The 27,845-nt window shown below is 41.2% G+C and overlaps 1 protein-coding gene and 1 long non-coding RNA gene across 4 annotated transcripts; both read left to right on the top strand.

Moving 5' to 3' along the window:
* Positions 1 to 1,717: 1,717 nt before the first annotated feature.
* On the top strand, positions 1,718 to 12,608 carry kif7 (kinesin family member 7). 2 transcript variants are annotated; one of them, XM_035160308.2, is made up of 20 exons: positions 1,718 to 1,849; positions 4,342 to 4,750; positions 4,966 to 5,163; positions 5,294 to 5,693; positions 5,801 to 6,148; positions 6,314 to 6,506; positions 6,607 to 6,771; positions 7,074 to 7,226; positions 7,335 to 7,471; positions 7,575 to 7,687; positions 7,802 to 7,957; positions 8,072 to 8,277; positions 8,488 to 8,685; positions 9,115 to 9,240; positions 9,951 to 10,127; positions 10,211 to 10,426; positions 10,610 to 10,816; positions 11,304 to 11,502; positions 11,627 to 11,767; positions 11,882 to 12,608. In XM_035160308.2, the coding sequence occupies exons 2-20, from the start codon at positions 4,420 to 4,422 to the stop codon at positions 12,250 to 12,252; spliced, it is 4,035 nt and encodes a 1,344-aa protein (XP_035016199.1). In that variant the 5' UTR covers positions 1,718 to 1,849; positions 4,342 to 4,419; the 3' UTR covers positions 12,253 to 12,608. The 2 variants fall into 2 exon arrangements, with proteins under 2 accessions (XP_035016199.1, XP_035016191.1); XM_035160300.2 differs by having other exon boundaries at positions 11,879 to 12,608.
* A 3,173-nt stretch (positions 12,609 to 15,781) lies between these two features.
* LOC118111601 lies at positions 15,782 to 25,797 on the top strand. 2 transcript variants are annotated; one of them, XR_004697107.2, is made up of 3 exons: positions 15,782 to 16,161; positions 17,324 to 17,531; positions 25,423 to 25,797. It is a non-coding gene; the product is annotated as an uncharacterized LOC118111601 (long non-coding RNA). The 2 variants fall into 2 exon arrangements; XR_004697106.2 differs by having other exon boundaries at positions 17,321 to 17,531.
* The last annotated feature ends 2,048 nt before the right edge of the window (positions 25,798 to 27,845 follow it).

The following is a 27,845-nucleotide window of genomic DNA, read 5'->3' as shown; positions in this document are numbered from 1 at the left end:
TATGTTTTTGTTTACAGCACAAATCCTGCGTTGGCCTTTATTATCAAAAGCTCTTGAATCCCATTGTCTTTACAAGTTGACAACTTTGTCTACATATCCCTCGACATTTTACCAGAGGTCAGGCAGGAAAAGGTTCAGAAAATATCTGGAGCAATAGGACATTTGCTTTCTTACATACAGCCCCTCCAGAACATTTCAGTAAAATTCAATGCATGACTGAAAGCAGCTTTATTCATTTATTGTGTAGCCAGGAGCTAACAGAGATGGCATCTATGGAAGAAGTCGGAGAAAAGGGCAGAAACTAGTGTGTCCATTCCAATTGTGATCTTTACCACCACAAAGGTGTAGGGGGCAAAATGAACGTTAGCCTAAACCAGCTACCAAAACAAAGAACAGAGGCTGGGATGATAACACACACAGAGGGAGTTTGACTTCATTCTCTTCTCAGGAGGCCATTACTCTACTGCTGTTGGCTGCTATATTAATATCATAAGTCTCGTAAAAATTAGGGTTAGGGTTAGATTAAAGTCAAAGTGGCTTAATATGCGGCTTCTTTGCCTCTCTGCTGTTTGTTAAATCTGTCATTTGCTTTTAAATTGCAGTAATTTCATTGTTGTTGCCGAGTCTTGTCGCTGCAAAAGAAAACCTGCAAATGTGTCATAGTCTGTAAAGAGATGCGTTACTGTGCATAATCAAACTATGATGTAACACTGCCCCCTGCTGATCACAGATGAGACTTGCTGCACACTCGATGTCCGCTAACCCTGAAGCCACAACCTGTGATTTTACAGCTGCTGCAATGCTTTCCAACAGAGTGTGGTTTCATCACTGTGGAACATGTATAATGCTTGTAAAATGTAGATGGTGAAAAGGGTCAAAGACTCATCATGATATGACAACGCATGTGTATTAACAATACATTCCTATACAGTCACATAGCAAAAACCTTCCTTGAATTAATCTGAGTTGATTGTCTATTTGAATTATTTTATTTATACGAATAGAAGTAGCTAACTCAGAGCGCATTTCTATCAGAATGCCTTTTTTGATTTTACCTGGGTTGTTTGTTCTTTCTATTTTTGTCCTTGGTGATTTGTTGTCTTGCTTATTGTGAAACAGCATCTTGAAAAGTGCTATATAAACAAAGTTCTTTATTATTATTATCATCATTATTATTAATGATGATAATAATACACGTTATTTGTATAGCATATATAGTTTATATATAAGTTATATCTTATTTTTCAGTCTCACTATGACTTTTAGCCAAGTATAGACAGTACAGTCTAATTTTACAATGCAACATCCATCAAATAAAATATGAATGAAATGAAATATCAGTAAAATAACATAAAAACAAAACAATTTAAAGTAATAGTAAATTAAAATATCAAAATATGATAAATAATAATAGGTCATAACTTTAATCCATGGGTCACAGGAAATAAGACTAAATAAAAAAAAATGTATGTGCTCACCTGTTTGTTTCTGGTCAGGGTCAATGTCTCCGTGTGCAGATTAAACTCAATCATAAGATTTATTTTTATTGCTGATTTATAGGTGAGTCACATCAGGGGAAACAAATGCAGAATATGAGGTATCGGAATTCAACTAATAAATGTAGCACAGGAATGTTCAGATACTGTGATTCTTTGTGGATCCATGTTTAAAAACCTCTTTGTACTGAGCCTCCTCATCCACGATGCTCCTCCGAGACCAAACCCGAAACACAGCCCAAACTTTCGGGCTCCTCCCTCCAGCTGCCCCCCTCAACCTCCAGTCTCCTGAACCCCCTCCAGTGTTCTGCTGGACCCATGGAGCTTCTGCTGCTGCTGCTGCCTCACAGAAAGTAAGATGTTTCTCACACTAACACCCACTCACCCGGTCAGTGGATCCAGATGGTCAGTAGCTCCTCCGGGTGTCGGTGTCCAGCCTCATCCTCATCTTGTGGTTTGTTGTTCGGACTGCTGCCTGGCTAAGTGCTAACGTTAGCTTAGCCGAAGTTATCTGGGGGAAACATGCAGCCTAACGAGCAAGTGTAATAACGTGGGGAACTTCTCGTAATAGGAGCTTTAGAAAAGTCGACACTTGTGTGTGTGTGTTTTCTCTCATTTGTGTGTTTTTTCCTCCCACGGGTAGCGGTTCCTGACGCGTCCATCTTTATCTGGTGACTTTGGCACACTGTGGTAACGGTGGCTAGCTAACGTTACCCTGCTAACATGCTCTAAATAAGTTTACACCACCTCGGAACACTTCGGTGTGTGCAGACAAAGTTTACCCACAGAACAAGTAGGTTCCCCACGTTGATAAACGTCGTGTCGCGTTCCTGATCGTAGTCAGAGTCGTTGTTTGTGTTATTTGTTTACAATGAAGACGAGTGACGACTTTCAACTAACGTTATTAACTATAACGTAACTTTATGAAGAGATCCCACATTCAGTTTTCAGACTGATTCATTGTTGTGAATGTAGAGCTGCATGTGCCAAAGTGTAAATAGTGACGCAGGAGACAATCCAGGTGGTGAGAACTATCTTTACCGAGCATGGATCAGAGAGGTTTGTGTCCTGCTGCTGCTAGAGGAGGAGCAGAGGTTCACCCAAAACATCCTGATCAGACCTCATCACTGCAGCGGTTTATTGTTTGAATTAAGTTTGTGCCTCTTTGTGACAGAGCATTGACTCATAACACATCATCGTAGTTACTGGGTGTAACTATGACTCTATGAACACACACTGGAGTACCCTCAGCACCCTAAAGCCCAATTCATGCTCCTGTGTTGAATCTATGGCATGTACCCTACGGAGAACCCTACGCTGTACCCTGACATGCAGCTCCCCAAAAATGTAACCATGAGCCAAGATGACTCAGATCCCAAGAGCTTGGCAGCATGGCATTTCTGGCAGACAGTATTTGTTGCAGTTCTTTAAGAAAATGTAATTGCTCTTCAACATCTATCTGCTCTTACTCCAACATGGCAACACTCCCCACTGTTCTGAAGTAAACAGAGACGCCAGAGGATTCGTAAATAAACGGATCGGAAACCGGAAGCAACTCATCACAGCAGCGTAGAATCTCTTTGACCACTAGCATTTCGGTGGTGTAATTGCAGAATGACACACACCCACGCACAATGAATGCTCACAACAGCGTACGCCCTGTGCGTAGGCTACGTACGTTCCTTCGATGCAGAGCCATGAATCGGCCCTAGGGGTCGGAATGTACTTGCTGTTGACTTCAAGTGAGCAAGAAGGCTGCTTCGAGTATGGTGCATAGGTGGTGCAAGTCCTCTGAATTTATCTCAATGTATACACAAGTTGCAATACCCTCATCCAGGCCACGGCTGAAATTAGTCCTTGATAGAGTCAGTGGACACATCACATGGGGGCACATTGAGTTTTCTTTTGCCGTTCCCACAATTTTTACGATGTGTCTAATTTGGGGATCTGACATACCACCTACGAATGCGCAGTTGTCAAATTTTCTGTCTTGATTTTATCATTCGCCAAATTTGTAGCTACTCGAGATACGCTATCTTTCTTTATGTTTATGCAAATCCGGAAGTAGAAGATAGATCGGTTTGAGTCAAAGATTATGGAGCAGTGCTCTTGGCAATCTTTAGTCGGAGTTCTGTTGTGTGCCCTCTACTCGAAATCTCCCTTAACATGCATTGTACCAAAACACGTACGTAAACAATACATTTACAATGCAGCCGGTTGCCTACGCGTGTTTACACTGTAAGTTTGTTGGGGGCCTTAGGGCTCATTTCAATTTCTGCCTTCATGTGCGAAAGGGTACCTCCGTTTCAAGTGATGTAGCCAAAAGAACTTGCATACTTCTATGCTTCCTATATGTGTGCCTGGTTGTTAAGCAATCTATCCACTAGAGGGCATCACAGTGGCGAGAGTGTCCGACAACAACAAACCTGTCAACGGTGATGGAGGTTGTGATAACGTACCTTATAAGAAGCCGGCAAAAGCAGCTGTTGTGTGCTGCTGTGCCTGGGTGACGTAGATGCCTGTAGTGACTTACAAACTTGTGAAGTCTCCCCCTTAACAGTTCCACCATTGTCAAAATTTCTTCCTCATGTCCTATTATCATCTGGCTAGAACTATTGGCTGCACTGACCCCCTTGATTTCTGATGGTACTGCTCTGTTTTGTGCACAAATATGGAGGAAACAAAGGACGAGTATCCCCCAGATTGAATTGAAAGTGTTGTGAAAGATGCTCTTGTGGCAAAAAATGTTGTACAAGAAAAAGTGTGTTTTGAGCTACTAGGTTGGTTGCTGTATTATCATGTCATCAGTCACCTCCTCACTAGTAGTCTTATTACATTCTTCCAGATGATGTAAGATGTTGTGGTCCAAAGATGAACAATACATAACAGAAGAAAACAGAAGAGCTCCAACAGCGAAGCAGAGATGTCTCTTAAAGTGCCTGGTGGCCAAGGCAGAGGGGACTTTTCTGCAGTGCAAGTAGCTGTTCGAGTGCGCCCCCTGCTGCCTAAAGAGCTTCTACACTGCCATGAGAGCTGTATCACTGTGGACACTGAACTTTGCCGGGTCACCCTGGGCCATGACAGACACTTCCTTTGTGACTTCCTGTTTGAAGAATCCTGCTGTCAGGAGGAGGTTTATTCTGAGTCTGTACAGCCACTCATCGACGCCTTCTTCCAAGGGTTCAATGCTACAGTGTTTGCCTACGGACAGACAGGCTCAGGCAAGACCTACACCATCGGAGAAGCTAATATTTGTAAGTTACTGATTTCTTTTTTGCTCTTCCTACATTGTCTACTTCAAAATATTTGGTTCCAACAGTGTTTTTCATCATCATTTGAGCTGATATTTTCCCTTTTCCTTCCTATTCAATGGCATTTTGCATTGGATAAGACCAGAAAATAAGAAGACATCAATGTGACTTGTCCAAACCAGTTGCATGTAATTATTTGTATTTGAATTGTGTTGTAGGTTCCTTTAGAGATGAGGTGCAGGGTATCATTCCAAGGGCTGTTGCAGATGTCTTCAAGCTGTTGGATGAAAATGACCTCACAGACTTCTCTGTCCGAGTGTCCTACCTGGAGGTCTACAAAGAGGAGTTCAATGACTTACTGGAGGTCGAGACGGCCAGCAAGGACATCCACATCCGAGAGGATAAAGGCAACATTGGTATAGAATACTAATATTTTCATTCCGCTGTTACATGTATTATTTATGAGCACATTTCTGCGGTTGTGAGAATTGTTAATGGTTGGTGTATGCATGTATTTACATTTTATATCTGTGTGTGCTTTCATAGTTTTGTGTGGCGTAAAAGAGTGTGAAGTGGAGGGTCTTGATGAGGTGTTGAGTTTACTAGAGTCAGGAAACACAGCCCGGCACACGGGCGCAACCCAGATGAATCCAAACTCCAGCCGGTCACACACCATTTTTACAGTGTACATGGACCAACGTCGGGGGATTTCACGCCTTTACGGTGCTACTGCAACTTCTGGACCACAAATGTTGTCTTCCAAATTCCACTTTGTTGACCTGGCAGGGTCAGAGCGCATTTTAAGGACAGGGAACACTGGAGAGAGACTGAAGGAGAGCATCCAGATTAACAGTGGACTGCTGGCCCTGGGAAATGTTATCGGGGCGCTGGGGGACCCCAAGAGGAAAGGCTCTCACATACCATACAGAGATTCTAAAATCACAAGGTACATTTTTATTAAGTTGATCAGACACATGAGATGCCGTAACGTAATACAGGATCTGGTGTAAAATGTCAGTTTGGTTTGATATATATAATCTTTGTATCTTCTAGGATCCTAAAAGATTCCTTAGGAGGAAATTCAAAAACACTGATGATTGCCTGCATCAGCCCATCCTCCTCAGACTTTGATGAGAGTCTGAATACACTGAACTATGCCACGAGGGCAAGAAACATTCAGAACAAGGCCACTGTCAACTGCAAGCGTGAGCCCGATCGTGTAGAAGGGCTGGAGCAACAAATCAAGGCCCTGCGCAGAGCCCTCGAAAACCGCCACCGTTCAGAGACCCGCATCATCGCTCACGCTGATCCAAACAGGAGGCCGCGACTCGGAGAGGGAGAGATCAGCAGAATGCAGGCCCAAAGTGCTCACTACCGGACCTGCACGGACACTGCTTACAGGTTAAAGTTCATTCATCAATCAAAATACATGAAGTTTGTTGTCATGTTGTTTAACTACTCTTGAAACGTCTTAACAAAAAAGAATAATAGAATGTAAGTATATATATATATGCTGCATTTCTTAACTTAATTTCACTCCATTGTAATGTTGCTGATATATCACAGGTTACTGCGGGAGCTGCAGAGTGAAGGGGCTCTGAGTGCAGAACAGGGTTTGAAGGTGAAGGAGTGGCTGTGCTCAGTGGAGGAGGAACAGAGCCGACTGACCACTGCTTCAGGACCAGACAGTGGTATCGAGAACAGCTCCACCGAGGAAAGTGTTGCACTGAGGAGGGGAAGGCCCACTGTCAGGAACCAGGTTAGTCTCTTAAACTCTCAAATATTTAGACAGTAATTAGAAGAATTTTTAGGAATTTAAGTTCCTTACTGATATGTCTATAAATGTTTTTTATGAGCAGGATCCAGAGGCTCAAGAGGAGAGTTGGAGTCATGAGCATGAAACTGAGAAAGGTGGAGAGAATGAGGACAGTGTTCAGCTTCAGGCCCAGATTCAGCGGTTGGAGACAGAGAACACAGACTTTTTAGCAGCTCTGGAGGATGCTATGGAACAATACAAGCAGCAGGTCAAACACACTCTTATTCTAATGTTTTTATCTTAAGTATCATACGTAGGAACCATGGCTTAGCAATTGAATTGGACCAACATTATTCCATTTTCTTTTGAGCAAAAACCAAGTTAAATTTAAATGGTCAATGGCTTCTTTAAAGATTTGGGCAAAGACTAAAGATAATCAATTACTTCACATTATACAGATATTCTCCCTGATGGAAAACTGCCATAACACTTGTTTTCTGTGCATTCTATTTGAACCTTTTTTAGCCTTAGGATATCTTTTAACTTATGTGATTGTTTTCCTTGACTCAGAGTGATAAGCTGCAGGAGCAGCAGGACCTGATCGCAGAGCTGCAGTGTCAGCTGTCCACTCCAGGGCTGGTGGGCCTTAACCTGAGATCCCGGCCACACACTGCCCCTATTGCCTCCATGCAGCAGAGTCAGAATGGAGTCACATTCAGACAGGTAACCAACCAGTAGAGCTAGACTAGAGTAAACTATTTTTACACACTTTACAGAGTATATCACAGCCTGCTTCTTTGTCAACCTGTGGGTGTATGTGTGTGGTCGCAGATGAGTCCAGTGGGCTACATCGGTAATGGGCCTGGTGGTGATCACGATGGGAACCTCTTTGAGGAGCTGGGGATCCAAGGAGGAGCAGAAATGTCTGACACAGAAGAAGAGAGCAACTTCTGCCAAGAGAGACGCAAGTATGTTGTGTTTATAGAAATTACAACCTACAACTTTCAAAGGATTCAGGGTCAGTGTGCCATGTTTAAAGTGCCTATGATGTAATGCTAGTGATTGTCTCAGGCAGGTGAATCTAACCTGGACTAAAAGGGAGGTGTTGTTTGGAGGACTAACAGCTGGTGGTAAAGGTCCAGCATCTCAGCTGCCTCAGCACATGTGTTTGACCAGAAAAGCATGTAAGTGTAGAACTGTCTGATGTGCCTGTCTTTCAATTACTGCCACGAAGCCTCGTCTGCTTCCTCATTACACCTCCCGGCTGAGCTGTTGTTTACTCTCTGATCACCGTGTAGCCAACTCCAGTTCTGGGGACACATCGGCACGTGGGAGCTTGAAAGGTTTTGAAGGCGCTTCAGACTGGGGGCTACATCAGGCACAGCAGAAGATCCGCGAGCTGTCCGTCACCATCCGCATGAAGGAAGAACTCATCAAGGAGCTGGTCAAAACAGGTATCCATCCGCATTATCCTTTTATTAGCTTTACCTTTTCCAAATATAGCCTTGTCTCTGTTTTCTTTAAGCCAATTGTTAATCTTTGCCTTTGTTTTGTTGTTATTTTTTCAGGTAAGGATGCTCAGGCCCTGAACAGGCAGTATAGCCATAAGATCACAGCTCTGGAGAGTGAAGCTGTGCAGGCTCGACAGGAACTGCAGGAGGCCCAGCGGCAGCTGCAGGATCTAGAGAGACAAGAGAGAGAGATCAGCACAACGGACAACACAAGAGCACAGGAATGTCGCAGGAAGATAGCTGCTGCTCAGAGCAAAGTCAAGGTTCGACTGTCATACCTATTAATCCTTAATAACACATCAGCAACAGAGCCATGTTAAATTAAATTGTGTGGCCTTGAATAGTTCTGTGCTGCAAAGATACAATTTTAAACCCAGGTTCCTGCTTAATGACTAATCCCTTGATATATGATTCAAAGCAGCACTTCTACTCTGACCCTAATGTTCTTACACATTTTTATGGTGGTGCTGTAGGTTCTAAGTCAACGTCAACGGGATACTGCTCGTCTAGCTAACCTGCCCGCACAGAACGAACGCCGCGTGTTGGAGCTGGAGCGCAGTGTGCAGTCTATGAGGCAGCAGCAGGAGCAGCTACAGAAGCGGCTGCGTGAGGAAAGTCAGCAGAAACGACGTCTAGAGACCGAGATGCAACGAAGAACTCACAGAGTCAAGGTAGCACTGAAGAGAACACACTGACAGAGCAGCATCAGTACATGTTTTTAATGATCAAACAAACACTGTTAGTGTATTTAAGAAATGTATATCACCACCCAATGCTTCGGTTTTAGTAGATAATCAATCCTACACTGATGTAGCTGTTAATTTGATGGGAAATGTATTAGTGGAGATGGGACAGATCCCATTTGGCTTCAACGTAAGGTTTCTTACTGAGAGTTTTCTTAGAAGCATTGATTACTAAGCTGCTCTCAGCTTAAAAGAACTTTCTGTCAGAGTTGCCTGTAATTGTTGGAGTTTACCATAAATATCACAGTACATTAGTGCCAAAAGCGTTTATTTGCTTTCTATAGAATTAGTTTTCCTTTTATCTTCATCGTCATCGTCCTGTAATTCATTTGGTCTTCTCCCCTGCCTCCACCGCAGGAGCTCGAGATAAAGAACGAGCAGCAACAGAAGATCCTGAGGATAAAAACGGAGGAGATTGCTGCGTTTCAGAGGCAGAGGCGCAGTGGCAGCAACGGCTCAGTCATCTCATTGGAAGAACAACAGGTCTAACAATTATCTTATTTAAAATAGTGCAGTGTTAATAAAAAATTAGCCCCCCCTGACAGTTTAGTGTGAAGCCATTTGCTAGCTTCATCACCCGCATGATCCACTGAAGAGAAGTCATTTCATTTTATTGCAGTGTTTTGTGAAATTGACAAACAGATATTTCAGCTTAGTAATAATAGAATACTGTTATTACGGGTTCAAGGTGATAAATGTGACTTTAAATTGCACGTGATAACCAAGTATTTTTTATTAGAGCTGACTCACCTTTTTAAGCATTGAAAATACTGTGATGCATGGAAATACATAATATGTTAATGTCAGACAAATACCTGGTTGGAAATTATGAATTATCTTGCTAATACAGAAACATTGATACATGTCATGCGGGTATTGTAACCATTTTTTAGCATGTGCTGTGCGTCCAGTATATTTCCTCGGCCATAGTTCACATCTAAACTTCTCATTTACTGAACCTTTTCAACATCTTACTCACACAATAGTACATTAAAAAAAGCATCATGATGAGTCTCATGTGTTGTTGATATTACAGTGCAAATACACAAGCTTTTTAATCTATTGTCAGTAGAAGTAATATAATATATGGAATCTACATAGTTCTTGAGAATTGATGAAAATGTGCTAAATGTATTTTCACTTCCTGACTTTGTCACTTTATCTTTCCTGTGTGCTTTACTACCAATGAGCAGAAGATTGAAGAACAAAAACGCTGGCTTGATGAGGAAATGGAGCGGGTTCTGGAACAGAGAAGAGGACTAGAAGATTTGGAAGGAGAGCTGACGAAGCGAGAGACGATCCTGGCGAAGAAAGAAGCCCTGCTGCAGGAACGCAGCGGACTGGAGACCAAGCGGCTCCGCTCCAGTCAGGTATCAATCAACCCAAACCACTCACTTGAGCAGTCATGGGAAACTGGCAAAATACTGAATGTTTGTTTTCATCTTCTCACCAGGCCCTGAGTAAGGACCTGGTGACGCTAACAGGGCGAATTGAGTCCCTTGAGAGAGAGTTGAGTGAGAGGAACGGCCTCCTTCGCAGCAGCAGCGCTCAAGATTCGCAACAGATCCGCCAAGAGATCTCCAACCTCCGGCAAGAGAAAGATTCGCTGCTCAAACAGCGAGTTGAGCTGGACGATAAGCTGCGGCAGGGTAACCTGATCTCCCCTGAGGTCAGATATTACTCTGGAGATCAAGCATTTGAATGTGTTATGCTCAGAATGAGATAGAGATAAAATACTTAGCAATTATGGTAATTATGGCTGGCAGGACCGTGGCACTAATTAGACCTTACTGGAAACTCTAATATTAGCTGTCTGTTCACATTATCATTAAGATTGTGTCTGCTCTTTCAGGAGGAGCGAACGCTTTTCCAGTTGGACGAGGCAATCGAGGCTCTGGATGCAGCCATCGAGTACAAGAATGAGGCCATCAGTCAAAGACAGAGGCAGCTGAGGGCTTCTGCCAGCATGCTCTCCCAGTGGGAGATGAACCTCATGGCCAAACTCAGCTATCTGTCTGGCTCTGAGACCAAAGCCCTGCTGTGCAAGTACTTTGACAAGGTCTGAACTTCCGTGTGAGATTCGACTTTTCTTTTACCATGTTCACCCATTTCAGTCATCCAAAATGCAATATTCTACTTTGTTAGACAAGACTTTTTGTTGGTTACAATATCAATCGTATTAAACAAAATCCTTATTAGTCATAAGCCATTTTCAGGCATGAACGGAAATGTCAGGAAAATTGGGTCTTGACATTTTCCGCAGAACTCAGCAGAGGATTGTCAGATGCGTTCAGAACAACAGGAAAATGTCCAGAACATTCAGGCAACAGGGTGATGTCTGCGTAGAGCACGCATGAGGCAGGACTTGACGTATAAATAATGGGGTGGAGAGCAGTTATTGTTTGCAGCACATCAACACCATTTTCACATGGGCCCACTCGTTCATGTTCTGGATATTTCACTAGGGGGCTGTTAGGAAATATTGTGGAAAATGTCCGGAGCAATTGACATTTGCATTCTCATGTTGATGTGGATGTTTAATGCAGGTGGTGACTCTGCGTGAGGAAGAGCGAAAGCTGCAGCTAGCCCTGGCTGAGCTGGAAATGCAACTGGACGAGCAGCAGAAACTGGTGCAGTGGCTGGAGAATGCCCTCGATCGCACACAACTCGACACGGATCGCCGACTCACACAACAGCAGAAGGAACATGAGAAGAGTGTGCAGCTCTTACTGCAGCAGTGTCGAGGTGCATGGATATTGACAAAATAATGATTTGATAACAGATTCAAATTCTTTCCATAATCGGCTGTTAGAACTAATAAGTACTAGTACTCGTGTAACTTAATGTTTGTATTCTCTGACCCTGACAGAGCAAATGGACGAGGGGTTGGCAGGAAGGCAGCGGCAGTACGAGGGATGGATCCATAACCTCAGCAAGGAGCTTAACCACTTTAAGGCTGCTAATGTGGAACTAAGCAACAAGCTGAGGGAGCTCTGTGGTTCTGCTAAAGGTAAATATATGTAAATGTTTAATCTGCCTGTTTTGCCATTAGATCTCTGTGTTCCCACCTGTTTTGTTGAGTACGCCGTTGACTTGCCTTGTCTCTCATCTGATGGTAAAGCAGCAAGCGTCTGCAGCATGGAGAAGCTGACTCGCTGCCCCGAGGACAGCCCAGGGGTCAGAAACGTGGGCCAGCCCGACAAAACTCCCAGATCTAGGGAGGAAATGCGCGAGCTGGTAAACACCCCGCTCCCGTCCACATGGCGGCGCTCTTCCCTACCTATAGAGGAGCCTGCAGTCATGGATGAACTGTGGCTTCAACCGGCTGGGGACGTCTCGGTTAACCGTGTAGTTCAAACTGGTACGGGGCCCTGGGTCGGGCAGACATCCCTGCCTGTGGTCAAATCTCGCCGAGAGTCACGTCGCCCCAGCCTCAACGTCGGACCACTGAACTCAAACAATGCATTAATCGACGTACGGAAGAACCCTGTCTGAATTTTAGTAAAATGTTACTTTTACGACCAATCACCTAGATTTTGTTCTGTGGTTTCAGAAATATTGTTTTGTCCACTTTTTGTCTTTGTATTACAGTTTTTATTCTTGTATATAAAGTTTTGTATTAAAAACAGAAATCCACTGATTTTTAAAAGAAGCACTTTCACTAAGGTAAAGTTTAAGTTTCCGTTTCATACCGTCATTTGTATGTTTCTATTCTTAGCAACCATGAAAGTCATTAAGACGTGAATTAGTTACATTATTACAATGTGACGTTCTCTTTTCTTTTTTTTCTAATAAGTACGCGTCTTTTCACCTTTAAAATATTTTATATTAAACTGTTTTTGCCTTCCACACTCATCTGGCTTGTGTTTTCAGTGGCAGACAAAAAACTCCAGGTAACGTAATGCACAACATTTTATCTCACACCGCTCGAAAATATAAACCACAAAAGAAATAAACGAATTAATCATTGAAATCTATTTCAGTAATACACTGTAGCAAAGTAGGGTAAACATAAGTGAAATCCCTTGAATCAGGTGATTTAAGACAGGTTTTCCCACTGGGAAGATGAGAGATATTGGATGCCCATCAATTAAAACTTCATATCTTTACTCAGAAATAATAGGTGGAAAAATGATAAGCTTTTTTCAGTGCCCCTCTAGACACCCAAGGACACCCTACAATACATCATGAATAATTAAGGTAAACCAAGCGTTAAAATCAGATTAGGAGACACAAACACGTATCAATACAACGTATGTAACAGAAATTTAATCTAAGGCTAAGAGTTGTTTGTACATCCCTGACTGCCCTTTCAAAAGAAATTGCTGATGGGTGATTCGGCACAATTTCAATGTTACTTTGCCAATACAAACTTTTATTTAAAAATAATTTGCAGAAGAAAAATCAACCAAAGTTTGAAAATATAGGAACTAATTTAAACTGTTCTGATAAATGACTTTGAGACCTCCTGGTATAGAGAGATAGTTTAATTTAAAAAGTAGACCCATCACCACCATTACTACTATTGAATGTAAGGTTTAGCATTAACCTAATGTTACCAGCAGCCAATTAATATGATCTATGGCGATAACTGTGTCATTGTGCAGTACATATCAAGTCTTCTGATCTGCATAAACATCCAAGTTATTCCAACACTGTATCAAAACTAATCCTGAACTCAATAATGTAGGAATACAAGAGACAGTGAGGTAGTGTTGCCAAAACCGAGCACTAGAGGGTGGTATATCCTCAGTTTTTCTCATGAGTTGAATCTTAACAGAGGGATTGTGTGTAAAATTGATGCCCATTTAAAACACCAACCAGACTTAAAAAATATTGCCAGTTTTAAAAAGGAGCATTTACAATAATTATACAAATTAAAATACTGTTAGTAGTTTATTTGTGGTTTAAGGATAAATTCAACTTCACTCCTTCGCATCAAAACTAACAAGAAAGGTCCTGACTGCTTCATGCTGTCCAGAAAATAAAACAACCTATCGAACTTGAAGTAAAGCCGGGTATTGATCCGAGCTACACTTTTCTGCTCAGAGGAGCTGAAAATAATTTGAAGGGTATAGACTCTTGGTGAGAATAAATTAGTATAAAGTCTAAATTTAAAGCGAAACCACCAGAGAACAAGATGCAGAGAGAACTGAAATTCATTCTTGAGACTCAGTGAAGCAGATATACACCTGCAGAGTGTTTGCTTTATTCTGAGTATAATCATTTGGATGGTGTATAACCTTCACCAGGGAAACTGTTCTCTTGTGGCTCTGTTAGGTCTTAAATAACTGTAGAGTTTTTGATCACTAGTGGTACTGCAGAGCCAAGTCTTAATGAGAGAGCTTCCATACTGTGTCTACCTTGTTCCCTGCTGCCAGCACAGACATGTGATCAGCTGGACTCTGTATGTGCTGTAGGATGTAAGCGGTGCACCAATTAAAAAGGAGAACAGAGTGTAAATACAGGTTGTCTTTGCTGACGTGTGGGAAATCAGGGACGATGCAACAGGGCAGGCAAAGCAGGCCTTTGCTAAGGGGCCCCAAACTGAGAGATGCACCGGAGAACGACTGATTATATTTAATTTAGTCAGAACCCTCTTAATTTCTACATTTGCTATAGACACCATGGTTGTAAACCCCCTAATGAGGCCCCGTGTTATAGCTTCCTGTGACAAATATTTGTGGTTTTACAGGTTTGGTTGAAGACTAGAATGACTAAATGTGTGCGTATTGACACGTGAAATGATCTCCGGATAATCTCCTGAGATTGTTGGTGCAGTGGACATCTCCCCTCCACTGGAAGACGGACAAACACAGGATACTGTCCGAGTGAGCTCATGTGGAAATTCAGGAGGAAAACGTCCGCAGAATTCATGGCGCGTGAGTGGGGACGTTCATGACATTTCTAACATTCAACGGATGCACAACTGAAATAAATAAAAAGGACCAAAATAGCTCAGGGTGAAAAATAGGAGCCACACGCGTATAAGTCATTGATGAAGATGTCAACTTGGAAAGAGCTTTTGTCGATAAGGGCCGATGAGGTGCTTTAACAAAACCATGCACAATTTATACGTCATGTCCTGCCCCTCACCTGAACACTCCGGAGATTTCCCTGTTGTTGTCGACACGTCTGACTCCGAAAATCTCCTCATAAGTTCCTCATACATGAAAGGAAAACTCTGGAAAATGTTTTCTAGACATGTTCCACAGTTCATGTCAGAAACCAGCTCATGATGTGCCCTATAGTGGAAGTTTTGCACCTAAACGTAACTACTTTACTATTAGCCATGTGTGTGTTTGTGCTTATGTCTTTGCTGATGAATTTTGCCTGACGCCCCCAAAGTCCCTTGAGACGCTCCCGCAGGAAATGTTTGCTCGGCCTTAGCATGAATGAAACTGGGCATTTCTGTGTGCAATGGTTTCTTTCTCTGCGCCACCACCGAGGGGCACTAAAGTCAGAAATGCTCACCCTCTCTGTAGAGGTTTTTAAACATTGGGTTAACAGATTAAAAACTCATCTATCACCACTTTATCATCAAGAGGCCACAGAGTCAGAAATATATATCCTCACTCACCTCATCTGTATTTATACTTATATACATGTAAGAATGGAAAACAATACATATGCCTGATGTTCTTCCTCACACAAACCACATTTAATTATAGGAGTCATGTTATATATTGAATACTTGATAAACTAAATTAGAGCTTCATTCAGAAACAGAATGTGTGTTGGTTTTTCTTTTAAACTTTTTAGATGGAGACACTCGAAATAAGTTAATTCTAATAATGATCATTTAATTTTTTAATTCCAGATGTTTCACCTTAAACAAACGAAAGTTCAACAAACCGTTCTCTCTGGTAACTTTAGTTTATTTGACATCATCAGTCAAAAGGATAATACGGTGAAGGGGAGGCTCTCGCTGATTGGTTGCCAGCAGTTTGCCGTCGGTGTGACGTGATCGCAGCCGTGAGGAGGAGGAAGCGTTTAGAGAGAAAACCGTCAGAGAGGAGGTGAGAGGAGAGGAGACCATCCTAGGCTCGGCCAGGGACACAGTGGGGGAGAAAACACGCACACGCAGAGCGGAGAAAAGGCTCCTCTGTGCACCGGAGCCCCGCACATCTCTGACGCGGGAGGAGAGCGCCGACCTCCCGCCGGAGCCTCCCGATCACGCACGGATACAAACGCGCAATTGACCGCGGAGCTCTCCTCCTCCTCCTCCTCCTCCTCCACAGCCGGGAGGACACGCAGCCTCGGGGCAGATGCGGTGGGATTTATCGACCCGATCCACGCGCACCTGCACATCTGGAGCCTGGAGGACGCTGCACCGACCTGACCTGCTCCACATGTGGATGTTTTTTTCCCACCGCGGACGCAGGATGCAGCTGATGATGGAAAGTGAGTGTAATGATCTGCACTGATGAGACCTGGCTCGTGTCACATGCACGTTGATGCATCTCATTCACTGACCTGGATGTTATTGACCTGCTGCATTTATTTAATATATTAAGTTCTGGTGTTTCTCATTTGTCGTCAAAGCCACAACCAGCAGATGAAGTCACAGTGAACTACTATGTCTTATTCTCATCGATTAGAACAATTCGATTCTAATTTCTATCAGAGAGCAAATGTATAGTTGAACCATGTGACAGACTTTTTCCTCCAGGCCTGTTGTGTTTCATTCACCCTCCAACATCCCGATCTAATAAATGCAATTCATAGTGAGACGGTTACTGATGTGTCCACTTATACACACAACAAGAAAGTGACGCATATGTCAACGCATCTGTTTCCCAATTAAAAGCACTGACGTCACACGCGCTGACCAAGAGAAGCGTGAGTTCATCATGAGGTTATTTCGAGCTATAACAAATAAACTAACACACACACACACAGTAATGGCTGTTTTTCTCAAGCACAACATTTATTGAGAAGAAAAATTACACAGAAGGATTCACTAAACCAATTGAGCACATAACAGTAATTCAGGAGTGTAAAAGACTAAGGCATAAAGACCATTTGATTTTTAAAAGTTTTTTCAATCTGTGATTTTAACCTGATGATTCTTAATAAAAATTATGAAAAATATATAATGAGGAGCTGAGTTTACTCTTAAAGCAGGGGGGGGGGGCTTTATTTGGGTCAAATCTGTGGGTGTGCTTGAAAAGTGTGGGAGGAAGGATTCAAACAAAAAAAACAGCTACAGGTTGACTTCATGGTCAAAATGAATAAGTCACACCTTCAGTTGTAAAGAGCAACAGGAGCTTTTTAGGTTAGTTAGTTAGTTAGTTAGTTAGTTAGTTAGTGAGCTTATTAACCATGTTGGAGTTAATAAAAAATGTGGATGAAGTCTTATAGAGTGGCAGGTGGATCTTTCATTTTAACTTTCCAAATCAAAAGAAAGTCATGTATTAAAATGAAGAACTGGTTCTATTTGATTGAAACGTTATGGGTGTAATTATGTTACCATTTTTCAATTACATATGCCAGTTTTTGAATGAGGCCTGTCACTAAAGGCCCGATGCATTAACACCATCATCATTGCCTTTGTTCCCAGCAGGAAGCTTCAGACTTAACCTTGTGCTGCTGAATCAACCAGCGGAGCGTGTTCCTGTCTTTGGTTATCTAGCTGTATGAGTGTTAATCCTCCTTCATAAAGCTAGATAACCGAAAGTAGGAATGACCTCCACACCCCCCCATCTCCTAACGAAGAGAAGAAAGAGAGAAAATCCCAGATGGCAACACAAGAGGACATTGAGTGTGTTCAGGTAGGTCTTCACATATCAAACAGTTGTTTTCATCTGAACGTGAAAATGATTTGAGTCATTTATCAAAAAATAAGGTTTAATCACAGTAAGAGGTGAACCATTACTCTACTAACTGATACGTTGGTGTATGATCTTAACTGATCAGGTTTAATGTCAAACTTTTTCCACTTCAAGCTTCTCATTTGTGAGGATCTTTGTATTCTGATGGGTGAGTTGGACAAAATAAGGAATCTGAAGACATGTTAAAGGCTGTAGGACGGAGTGTTGGACATTTTCTTTTTCCACAATTGACATTTGGCAAACAGACAAAATCCATCATGAAAATAATTATTAGTTACAGCCTTAAGACACAGAGAGAAACAGATCAATACTACAATTATGTCTTTTTATTTTAGTTTTTTGAAATTAAAGTATTTACACTCTGATATGCTTTTAAAAGAAGATAGAAAGTCATTTTCTGAAGGATGTCAGGGGCACATTTCAAGGATTGATTTAAACAGATCATCCACTTCCTCATTTATACAGAAGAAAGTTAGGAAAACAAAATAAATCTTTGTAACAGGTGAGTAGGTAAGAAGAAGAGACGACCGCACGTCTTCTTGCTCAACAAAGAACATTTAATATTCAGTTAAAGATCTTCTTCAGATTTATACCTGCAGAATGCAGAATGCAGCCAGTGTTGACATCTCAACTTAAATGTTTCTTTCCCACATTTTCTTCTGACAGACTTTTGATATGTCTGATTTCACTATTACTTGCTGTTAAGTTGTCCGTTCATTATAATGTCTCTGTTGAACAAACCAAAAACTATCAAATAACTTAACTTTTGCTTAATGTTGCTGTTGCTTTGTTTAAACTCAAAAGCTGCAGATAGTCAACTGTGACCTGAACAGAAAAATATAAATTACACTTAATTTGTGAAATAATTGAATCTTGCACTTATTCAAATAATTGCATCAAAACAGATGCCCTCATTCTTTTGCTTATAACATGCTGAAAATTAAACAGACCGATTGGAAGAATATATGTCCGTTATAATAAGCAAACGTTTGATGATCTGCAGGTTTAAATTATACAATCAAGAAACTATTGCTGTTAACTATTGCTGTTAATTCCCTGATCCGGCATATTAACAATAAAGTTAACATATACATAATAAAACGAATTAGTAAATCAATTTTGCATGACACTGTCTGGTTTAGAAATTATTTAGAAATTATCATTACTTTTTGATTCATACTAAATACATTTTTTTTTTACATTTGTTTTACTATAGGACAGATTTTAAATTGAATCTCGATGCTCATGCATAAGGAGATTGTTCAACTGTCATAGTGAAATCTAAACCGTTTCCCTGTGTCAGACACTGACAGCGCAGAGGCCTCCTGCCATGACTGAGTCTCATGTGCGGGTTGCAGCTCATCCTCATGAACATCATGTTGTGTGAATGGAAGCCATCTTGACGGAGCCTCCCTGCTGCCTCTAAAATGGTTGTGTTGGCGCGGAGCTGTGGCGCGTTAATTGGCGCATCGTTGCGTGTCTATCAGGCGCTAATCAGCGCGGTGTGTATAAGGCCTCGTGTCCTGAGTCTCATCACTGGTCTGTGTGATGGAGCTGCTGCTGTAATTAGTGAGGTCACATTTCTGAGGCCTGTGAAAGGTGAAGCATTCAACTGATTATAGTGTAAAAGTGAATATTAAAGCAGTGAAGCAATGGTGGACAATGTCAGGACACTTTCATTTAAGATTATTATATTATCGGTTGGATCTCAGTAATATCATGAATCATAACAGGTAAAACGTCAATTTAGTAAATTCAGGTTTACAGTAACCACACTGGTGATAGTGGACTGCTCTAATTACCTCAAAAATACACATGACTATAGTTTTATAATAAGCAAGATAAATAAATGCATTCATCCAAAGTCGTTTTTCAAACTCTTGACATTATACGATTATTAAGACTGTCAATACAGAGCAGACAAAAGAATTCAGTTATTTTAATGGAAAAAAAGCTAGGAAACATACTTTATAACAAACTGTATATCTACAATACGTTATAAGAAATAACAAATACACTTTCCTTGCTTAAGATTTGATCATACATTGTTTTTATGTTTAATTGTTCCTTTAAAACAAATCTTAATTAACTAGTCCAAAATATTGTTACCTTACATTTAGAGAAATGACAGAGCTTGAATAATACTACTAATACTAAGTACTACTACTTATAATAATAATAATAATAATAATAATAATAATAATAATAATAATAATAATAATAATAATAATATACAACTTATAGTGGAATGATAACGAATAATATGAAACTTAATTCTTCTGAATATATGTATTTAAGTCAGAGAAGCAAAGGCTAAAACAACAGGCCTTTTATTCTGTAAAGCTGTTCTGGTAAAAAAAACATCAGTCCTAGTTCATTCATGCATTCATTATTATTTATTATTCTATTATATATATGGGATGAGTAACGGAGCAATGTACACTTTTCATTAATGATTCCATAACCATTAATTATACATCGCAGAAGCAGAGGATCAGAGCAGCAGCTTGCATTTATTTTATTTTCCAAAAAGGCCAGATCCTCGAAAGCTGGTAAGAATACAGATGTTGAATTTGAAAAAGGAAAAAGGATATAAACTGAAGCCTCTTTACTGTACCTCCATCCCAAACACCTGTCAGTGTCCGTCTGTATCAACGCATCACCTTTTTACAAACTGAGCACAAATGACAACAACTTCCTCCCTCTTGTATCCAGATGTTTGAGTAGCTGGTGGTCCCCCTCGTGTCCAGATGTTGAGCAGAGCTGCAGTAGATCAGTGTTGACGTGCACACAGGCTGAATTTACTGTTCTGTTAAATACTCATCATCAAAAATGACCCTGCGTTAATTGGCATTGCTTCTGACGCAGAGATGATCGCCTACTCACGTGCATGCGCCTCTGTTTTATCCGCAGTGTTGAGAGAATCATCCCAAACAAATAAGAAAAATGCGCTGCAGACATTAAGGCTTCTTGCAAAAATAAAAGTCTTTATTATCCGAACGGTAGCGCTCTCTGTTGGTTTGTGGTTTCCACATCTCTGCATGCGGTAAAAAAAAAAAAAAGAAATCAGACCTGAGTCAAAACAAAGAGCCTGACGAAGACGCACAATAAAGGAAACAATCGCGCAACTCCAGCCGTAAGGAACAGGACACAGACGAGCGGTGCATATTAACATAATTGCATAGAAACGAGGGGAGCAGATATTTAAAGGCGCAGCAGCATCAACCTCCGTCTGAGAACAACAACAAATCCAGATCAGTGTTTGAATAATGCAAGCAGAAATTAAACTTTCATTAGTCATGGTCAAATTCTTTGTGGTGTTAAATATTATTTATAAAGGTGAAGTAGGCCATTGATTCATCAGGACAATTAACCTGGACTTATAATACCTGTTAGAGGGAGCTACCCGTTAACATCACAAAGCCAGAACATTTTACATAACATACATGTGTCTTCATTAAGGTCCAGCTCTTTTTATTGTCCTTATCGTTTAGAATCGTCAAACATGAACTTTAATTAAGATTGTGGAGTCAAAACTGTTAAATCATGTCAGTTAAAAATGCTGTTTTTTTTTTCATCATGGTATAAAGAAGTAGCCAAATGCATTAGTCAGCACTGTGGCCTGACAAAATAAAAGGGGAACTGTTCCTTTATTAGAAAGCATGCAGGCTGTAATTAGACAAGCAGCTGGGGGGAGGGAGCATGTGTGAAGGTGGCTGATAATATGAGCTCATCCAGTAAAATACTCAACGGCAGCCAGGCACAGATGTGAATCACCCTCATTATCTTCTTTAAAAAATGTATTTCAGTCTAAGATGCAAATGTTTCTCTGTGTGAACCAGTTTGGTGAATCACACTGAAAGAGATTCAGACCTGATGTTGCTGAAATTACATTATATAATATTTACAGTGTATTTGTGTTGTGTGTGTGAAACCAATTGAGCATCTCAGAAAGCTTAGAATTGTGCGACAGGGTCCCTGAGAGTTACACTGATTATTTGGTTATTTGAGAAATAACATTTGATATCAACGAACCTTCTCATTTTACTCTGACCACTCAATCTTCAATAGTTATCATCAATCAATCAATCACATTTATAGCCCCTATTCACAAATAACAATTTGTCTCATATGGGTTTAACACTCTGCACAAGGTGTGAAAACTACTGTCCTTAAGGTGAGGAAAACCATGAAATAAAAAATTCAACTGGAGAAAAAGAAACCTTTAGAGAAAGTCCCAAGAGTCAGACAGAAGTGTAATCATAATATTATTAATGGGACCAACACTCGATATGCACCTGTACGGATGTAAAGTACAAGTGATGTTTATTCCCCCGATGCACAGACACAGTGCAGCCCAGTGTCGGTCGGGACACACTGTCCCCTGCAGCTGCACAAGACCTGTTGGTAAACAGCAGCCAGAGTCCACATTATCATTCTGATCCTGGCTTTGCCCCACAATGGCTGCTTTGTGAAAGGAGCACTTGACAAAGGTCCGCCACCTCTTTTTTCCCCCAAAACTGCACATGTGAGAGGCTGCTGCACTGAATCCTGAGCGTGCAGCGAGGTGGGGACCACGCTCCAGACCAGACAGTGGCAGATGACTGCATTAGCACTGCAGCCATGAGAGTGTCTCCTGGAAAAGTTGGCCCTTTGTCCTCTTTATGTCTCTCTCACAGCCAGTGTATGGGTGTGTGTGTGTGAGTGTGTGTGGTCTCATGCCAGAACTAATGTTAACGAAAAAGAATAACGTGGCCAATAGGCCAAATGTATACACTGCTCAGCATAGTTCTCTGCTACATCTCAACAATTCTCGCTTTTGCAAACATGAAGCCTTCCTAAAATTTTGTCTAGTTTAATTCCCACACAAAACACAAGTGATGTTCAATGGGGCCTAAATATAAAACTATCAATAACAGGAGGTGTTATGCTTTAAATTGAAGCATGACATTGGAAGAAAACACTGAAAGTTGAAATAAATGTTAATTTGGAAAATCATGTGAATTTCCCCCGCTGTCCATTGAAAGCAATCGGATTAAATGATAAAAAACGTACAGATCCAAATCCCTAAAATGCAATATCTGAAACATTAGAATTCAGTTATATAAATTTTGTCTGTAAACAAGACAAACAGAAGAGTTGTCTCCTTCCAATCCAATACATCGGATGGAATTGCCCTCCTTCAATCAATCTGTCTCAAAAGATACACTAAATAAAGATGAAGTAGATATCATTTTTTATTATTTTTGGAAATGTGCTTTAACTCTGTAAAGAAAGGTGTAAACTGGTGGCATCAATAGGAATCATATAGACATATACGTTGACTTGACTTGAGCTTTGCAGAATGTGAGAGAGTTGCACAGTTGTGTGCTTTTGGGGGTTGCATGATTACCAGAGTTACTGAGCATATTAACAGAGAGGATAATCAATTACAACACACAGATCAGACTGTTCAGCTCAGTCAGCCTGAGGTGTGCTTGTTTGTTTTCTAATGTGGGACCTTGTTCTCATGATTTTACCGTAGCGTAGTGACCTGATCATGGCTGTCCTGTCTCCGTACCAGAACCTGGTAGGTAACGAATGTAAGCTCCCCTGAAGGCAGGACATTGTATGTTTTACGTCCCCCTCTCCCCCCACAAAGATACTGCAGCTGCGATCCTGTCTTAATCTGGGGGGGATAAACGTGATTATCCTGCTATGGCTTGTTCTTGGCTTTGTAACAGCAACAGGGGACCTTTCACGGCTCCTTTTTTCCCATGGTCGAGTGGGTCTGAGCAGCTAAGACCCCCGATGTGGACGAGTTGCCATTCATCAGCTGCGGGCTGCAGCAAACAGGCATATCACACCGATCCTCTGCAGGCAGATACACAGAGGTAAACACTGAAGGTTGAAAATATGACATTTGTATGATGGAGCTGCAGCTCGTCACAGTCTACGTCTCGACTGTCTCAGGCGATGCAGCTGTAACTCAGATGTTCTCTGTAGATCCTGGGTGACTTCATCAGAGACATTGGTGCACTGTACAAAAAGTGACCGAAATTATTATTATTATTATTATCCAGATGTCTTGTTTTATTTATTATTTCATTTGAACAGAATATTTGATAAGATATGTCTATTTGTTTTTTAATTATTTTCTGGAACTTTCTACCACATTTCAAAATCAAAACATTTTGTTTGTCAAACTGCACTTTCAAATGTCAAGAATTAATATCCTCACATCCCTAAACATTTGCTTCTTCGTGATTTAAACAGCAGATTTTTAACGTTAACAATATGTAAAACTATTTCAGAACAGAGACTCTCTCAGGGAATGATTTCCATTCTCCCCCGCCAGTCCTTCAGACAAGTCAGTCAAGTTCAAGTTCACAGGGGCACAAACGTCTCGACTCTTCATTCACTTCTGTCATCCCCCATCCCCCACAACCACACCCCCACCCCTCCTCCCCCCCCCCATGTTCTTTGGTGACTGCATGGCGTTACTCTGACAGAGGGTTGTTGTTATGGCAGCAGCCTGGACAGCTCGGCTATGTGCTGCTGAAAAGCACGGCCTGTCAGAGAGAGAGAGAGAGACAGACAGAGAGAGAGAGAGAGGGAGAGAGAGAGAGAGAGAGAGAGAGGTTCCCCCCAACAGCTGGGCACAGACACCCACCCCCGTTCAGACACCTCCCAGACCCTGGGAACACCAATAATTTCACATTCATCATCCTCACACACACGCCCACATACACACACACATTCTTCTACTAACCTTAACCATCACAGCTAAATGCCTAACCCTTACCCTAACCTAAACCTAAATCTAACCCCTAAACTTAAAACCAAGTCTAAACCAGTGAGGACCGGCCAAAATGTTCTCCCTTTTGTAAGATCTATGCTCAAAATGATCCCCGCAAATATATATAAATAAAAATACAAGTACACACACACACACACACACACACACACACACACACACACACACACACACACACACACACACACACACACCCCAACCCTTCTCAACCTCCTCCACTGTTAAACCATAACTTTTGAACTTGAATTCCATATATCTTGGTCAAACGAAAAGCAGCAGGCTTTGATTTCTAAAACTGTCAGTGGGCACAACTGAGCCATTGCACCATGCCCATGTGCAAGATACAAATCCATAAAAGATCCATGAAATACATAGCATTACTCCAAACCTGACATGTGTGCTAAGTTTTGTGACATTTTGTGACTCAGTTCCTGGCATGTGTGTGTGTGTGTGTGTGTGTGTGTGTGTGTGTGTGTGTGTGTGTTGTAGGGGAAGAAAGAGACACATATTTTGTTAAGGGCCCATTCAACTCTGAGCATGAAAGCCTGATCATTTGCATAAACTACATGCTGTCTGATGGGCGGGGGTGTTTGGGGGGTGGCAGCCACACTGAGAGAAGATATGAGAGAACATGAGAAAAAAAAGAAAGCAGGATTGTGCATTGTGAAGCTGCAGGAAGAAAGAGAAGATGTGAATAAGAGAGAGGGTGAAAATTGGCAGAGAAAGGGTCTTACCATGTCTCCCAGTGGGATTAAATTGTCCAGGAACCTTTTTATGTATAATTTGATCAATCTGACAGTACCTTGGCTGTAGGACTGAACTCAGCCTGATCTCACATCGCGCCCCCCCCACCTGAACGTCATCCGATGAGATGTTCAGATGATGCAACCAGTCGCAGAACAGTGTAAATGTTCCTTGTGGTCCCTTTTGACATGATTTCTTATGACAGCATCTGCACACAAAGCACGTTCTGTGTGAAGGTTCAATTACCGAGCTGATTTTGACTGATCTTATGTTTGTTTCTTCTTTTTTTAGAAAAGAATCAGAGTGATGCTGGTGCCACCCTCTCTGTGCAGGATGTGCAGCGTCTTCGTCGGTGTGTTCATCACATGGATTCTCTGCAGCCAAACACAAGGATTTGTCTCTGTGCAAATTGGACAACTGCAGGAACGTGTTCTCTCTCTCCTCCAGACTTTAACAAAGTTTGAACCACAATTCATTCATTGATTTCATTTTCATTTTTTGGTGTGAAAATGAGATTTGATATTGAGTCATCAGTTATACTTGAGTGGAAGATTTTATTTTCAAATGCATGTTGTTTTTTTGAAAATCCTGTCCGTAAAATGATTTGGAAGAATTTTGAATGAAATGTGATAAATGTGATAAAATAAATATTAAAAAGAACACAAATTATTGCCTGTGGTTTCCAGGTGATGAGCTACTTAAGGGAATTGTCGCATATAATGACAATATGTGCTTTAACTCTTGACTATCACATTTGAGCATCAAGGATAGTGGATTTTACTTTATCAATGACACTATGGTATTTGAAATGATAACAGTCCGAGGAATGAAATGCTTTTGTTTCATTTCATAATAAAAGAAATGTTGAAGCAACATGATCAATTTGTCATCATTTGCGTTGTTGAAATAAAGGCTGGTCTCTGTCAGCACCTTGGACAGAGGCAGTCTCCAGGTCATTGGTAGGGGTTGTATTGTGGAGCTATTTAAACTTTCCATAAACAGGCCGGCACTGCTTTTTCACATGTTCAATAAAACAGACAGAAAATGGTGAGAAATGTGAACAAAGATTTTCTCTTTGTTTTGATCAGTCATCTCTCGGATAGATTATCAAAAGAAAACTCAAAGATGAAGCGTTAACCAGTGAACAGGTGGAGAGAGGCCTTGGCTTAACACACATGACGAAGAGCACAGAAAGTGATGTGATAACATGTGCACTCTCCCTTCACACATTGCAGACTGTAATAAAACATTAATGTGACAGGCTCCCTCCATACTGTGTTTCTACATTTGATGAAATCATGTACAAAAAGCTGAGTTTACCTCGTCACACTAACTTGCTCACTTCAGTCCAAAAAAGTCTTAATATCTTCACCTGCACCAAGACTGAATCCAGTCATTTGTCTTCATGTTGTACCGAGACATAAAACATTCAGATGATTTACATATTGATCCCATGTCACCTAATAATCAAAGAGTCGATCTCAAAAGATGGTATTAAGTTGTAAACTTTACTCAAACGCATTGTTTCTGTAGCAGCACACAGCGTCAGTCTGCTGTGGGCCTGAGGGAGTCGTGACCTTTCACCCTACAGGGACTCAGGCTGACCCGGCACAAGCCGACAGACACGTGTGTTTTCCCCTGATGTGTCTGCGACCCCTCGGATACTGTGACCTGAGGATCACCAGGGCCTGTTTAGCGGAATCAAAGGTCATGGTGATTTTTTCTCTCTTTTTAATCATTAGCCCATAATCATTAAGCACATATTCATCATTAGAATCACTTAAAATACTAAAATCATAAGGGAACATTTTCACAATTCACTTTGTGAAGCACCAAATAACAACATAAATCATGTCAAAGCCGAGGCCTTATGTTATTACTCAGTGACTGTTTTTTTATCATGGTCGTGTTTTAATGCAACGTTAAGACACAGTTCATGTATGTGACTCGACATCCTGACAAAAGACATGAGAAATATTTTTCAGTTACTGGAATCTTCAATTACAGATACACTGTATGTCTGTAAGTTGTCCATTTTAGTCATTTGGTTTTCTAGGTCCCATTAGGCTTGATGACAATCTTTATACTGCAGAATACAAAGACATTTTACGCATATAATGTGCTTCCAACTTTGTGGCAACATAAGTCTCATCACCTACAAACTCTTTTGAATTGGAGCTAATTCCTGCAGTCACAGTGAAAAGAGTGGAAGCTGTTGAGCAGCAGATCAGTGCCCATGGTTTCCAGGTGACCACACACTTATAGCAACGTGCATATACTGCCTGGGCTTTTTTTCTCGACTCTATCACATTTGAATATCAAGGCCTAACATCTCATGCACGTCGAACACACATACAGTCAATGAAACATTTCTGGTCATTTCATAAAAAGTGAATGTTAATAAATAAATATAATAACAAGATTAGCTAATAGACAGACAGCACTTCCCTCCTGTCACCGTAACTGTGTGTGATGCATGGGAAACCGTGTCAGACAGGGATGAGGAGGAGGAGGAGGAGGAGGAGGAGGAGGAGGAGGAGGAGCGGCTGGCTGCAGGTGCTCTCTCTCACGGAACTCAGTGTGAATTCATTCATTCATTAAATCCACTCAGATTTTCTACTTGTCATCAAATAGAGATAGATGTTTCCTATTGTGTTCAGAGTCACATTACTCACCAAAGCTGAAAAATTCATTTCCAGACACTTGGGCGTGCT

The sequence above is a fragment of the Hippoglossus stenolepis genome, chromosome 1 (assembly GCF_022539355.2).
Source record: "Hippoglossus stenolepis isolate QCI-W04-F060 chromosome 1, HSTE1.2, whole genome shotgun sequence".
Taxonomy (NCBI): domain Eukaryota; kingdom Metazoa; phylum Chordata; class Actinopteri; order Pleuronectiformes; family Pleuronectidae; genus Hippoglossus; species Hippoglossus stenolepis.
The sequence above is the reverse complement of the archived record's forward strand: the minus strand, read 5'-3'. Positions and strand labels throughout refer to the sequence as shown.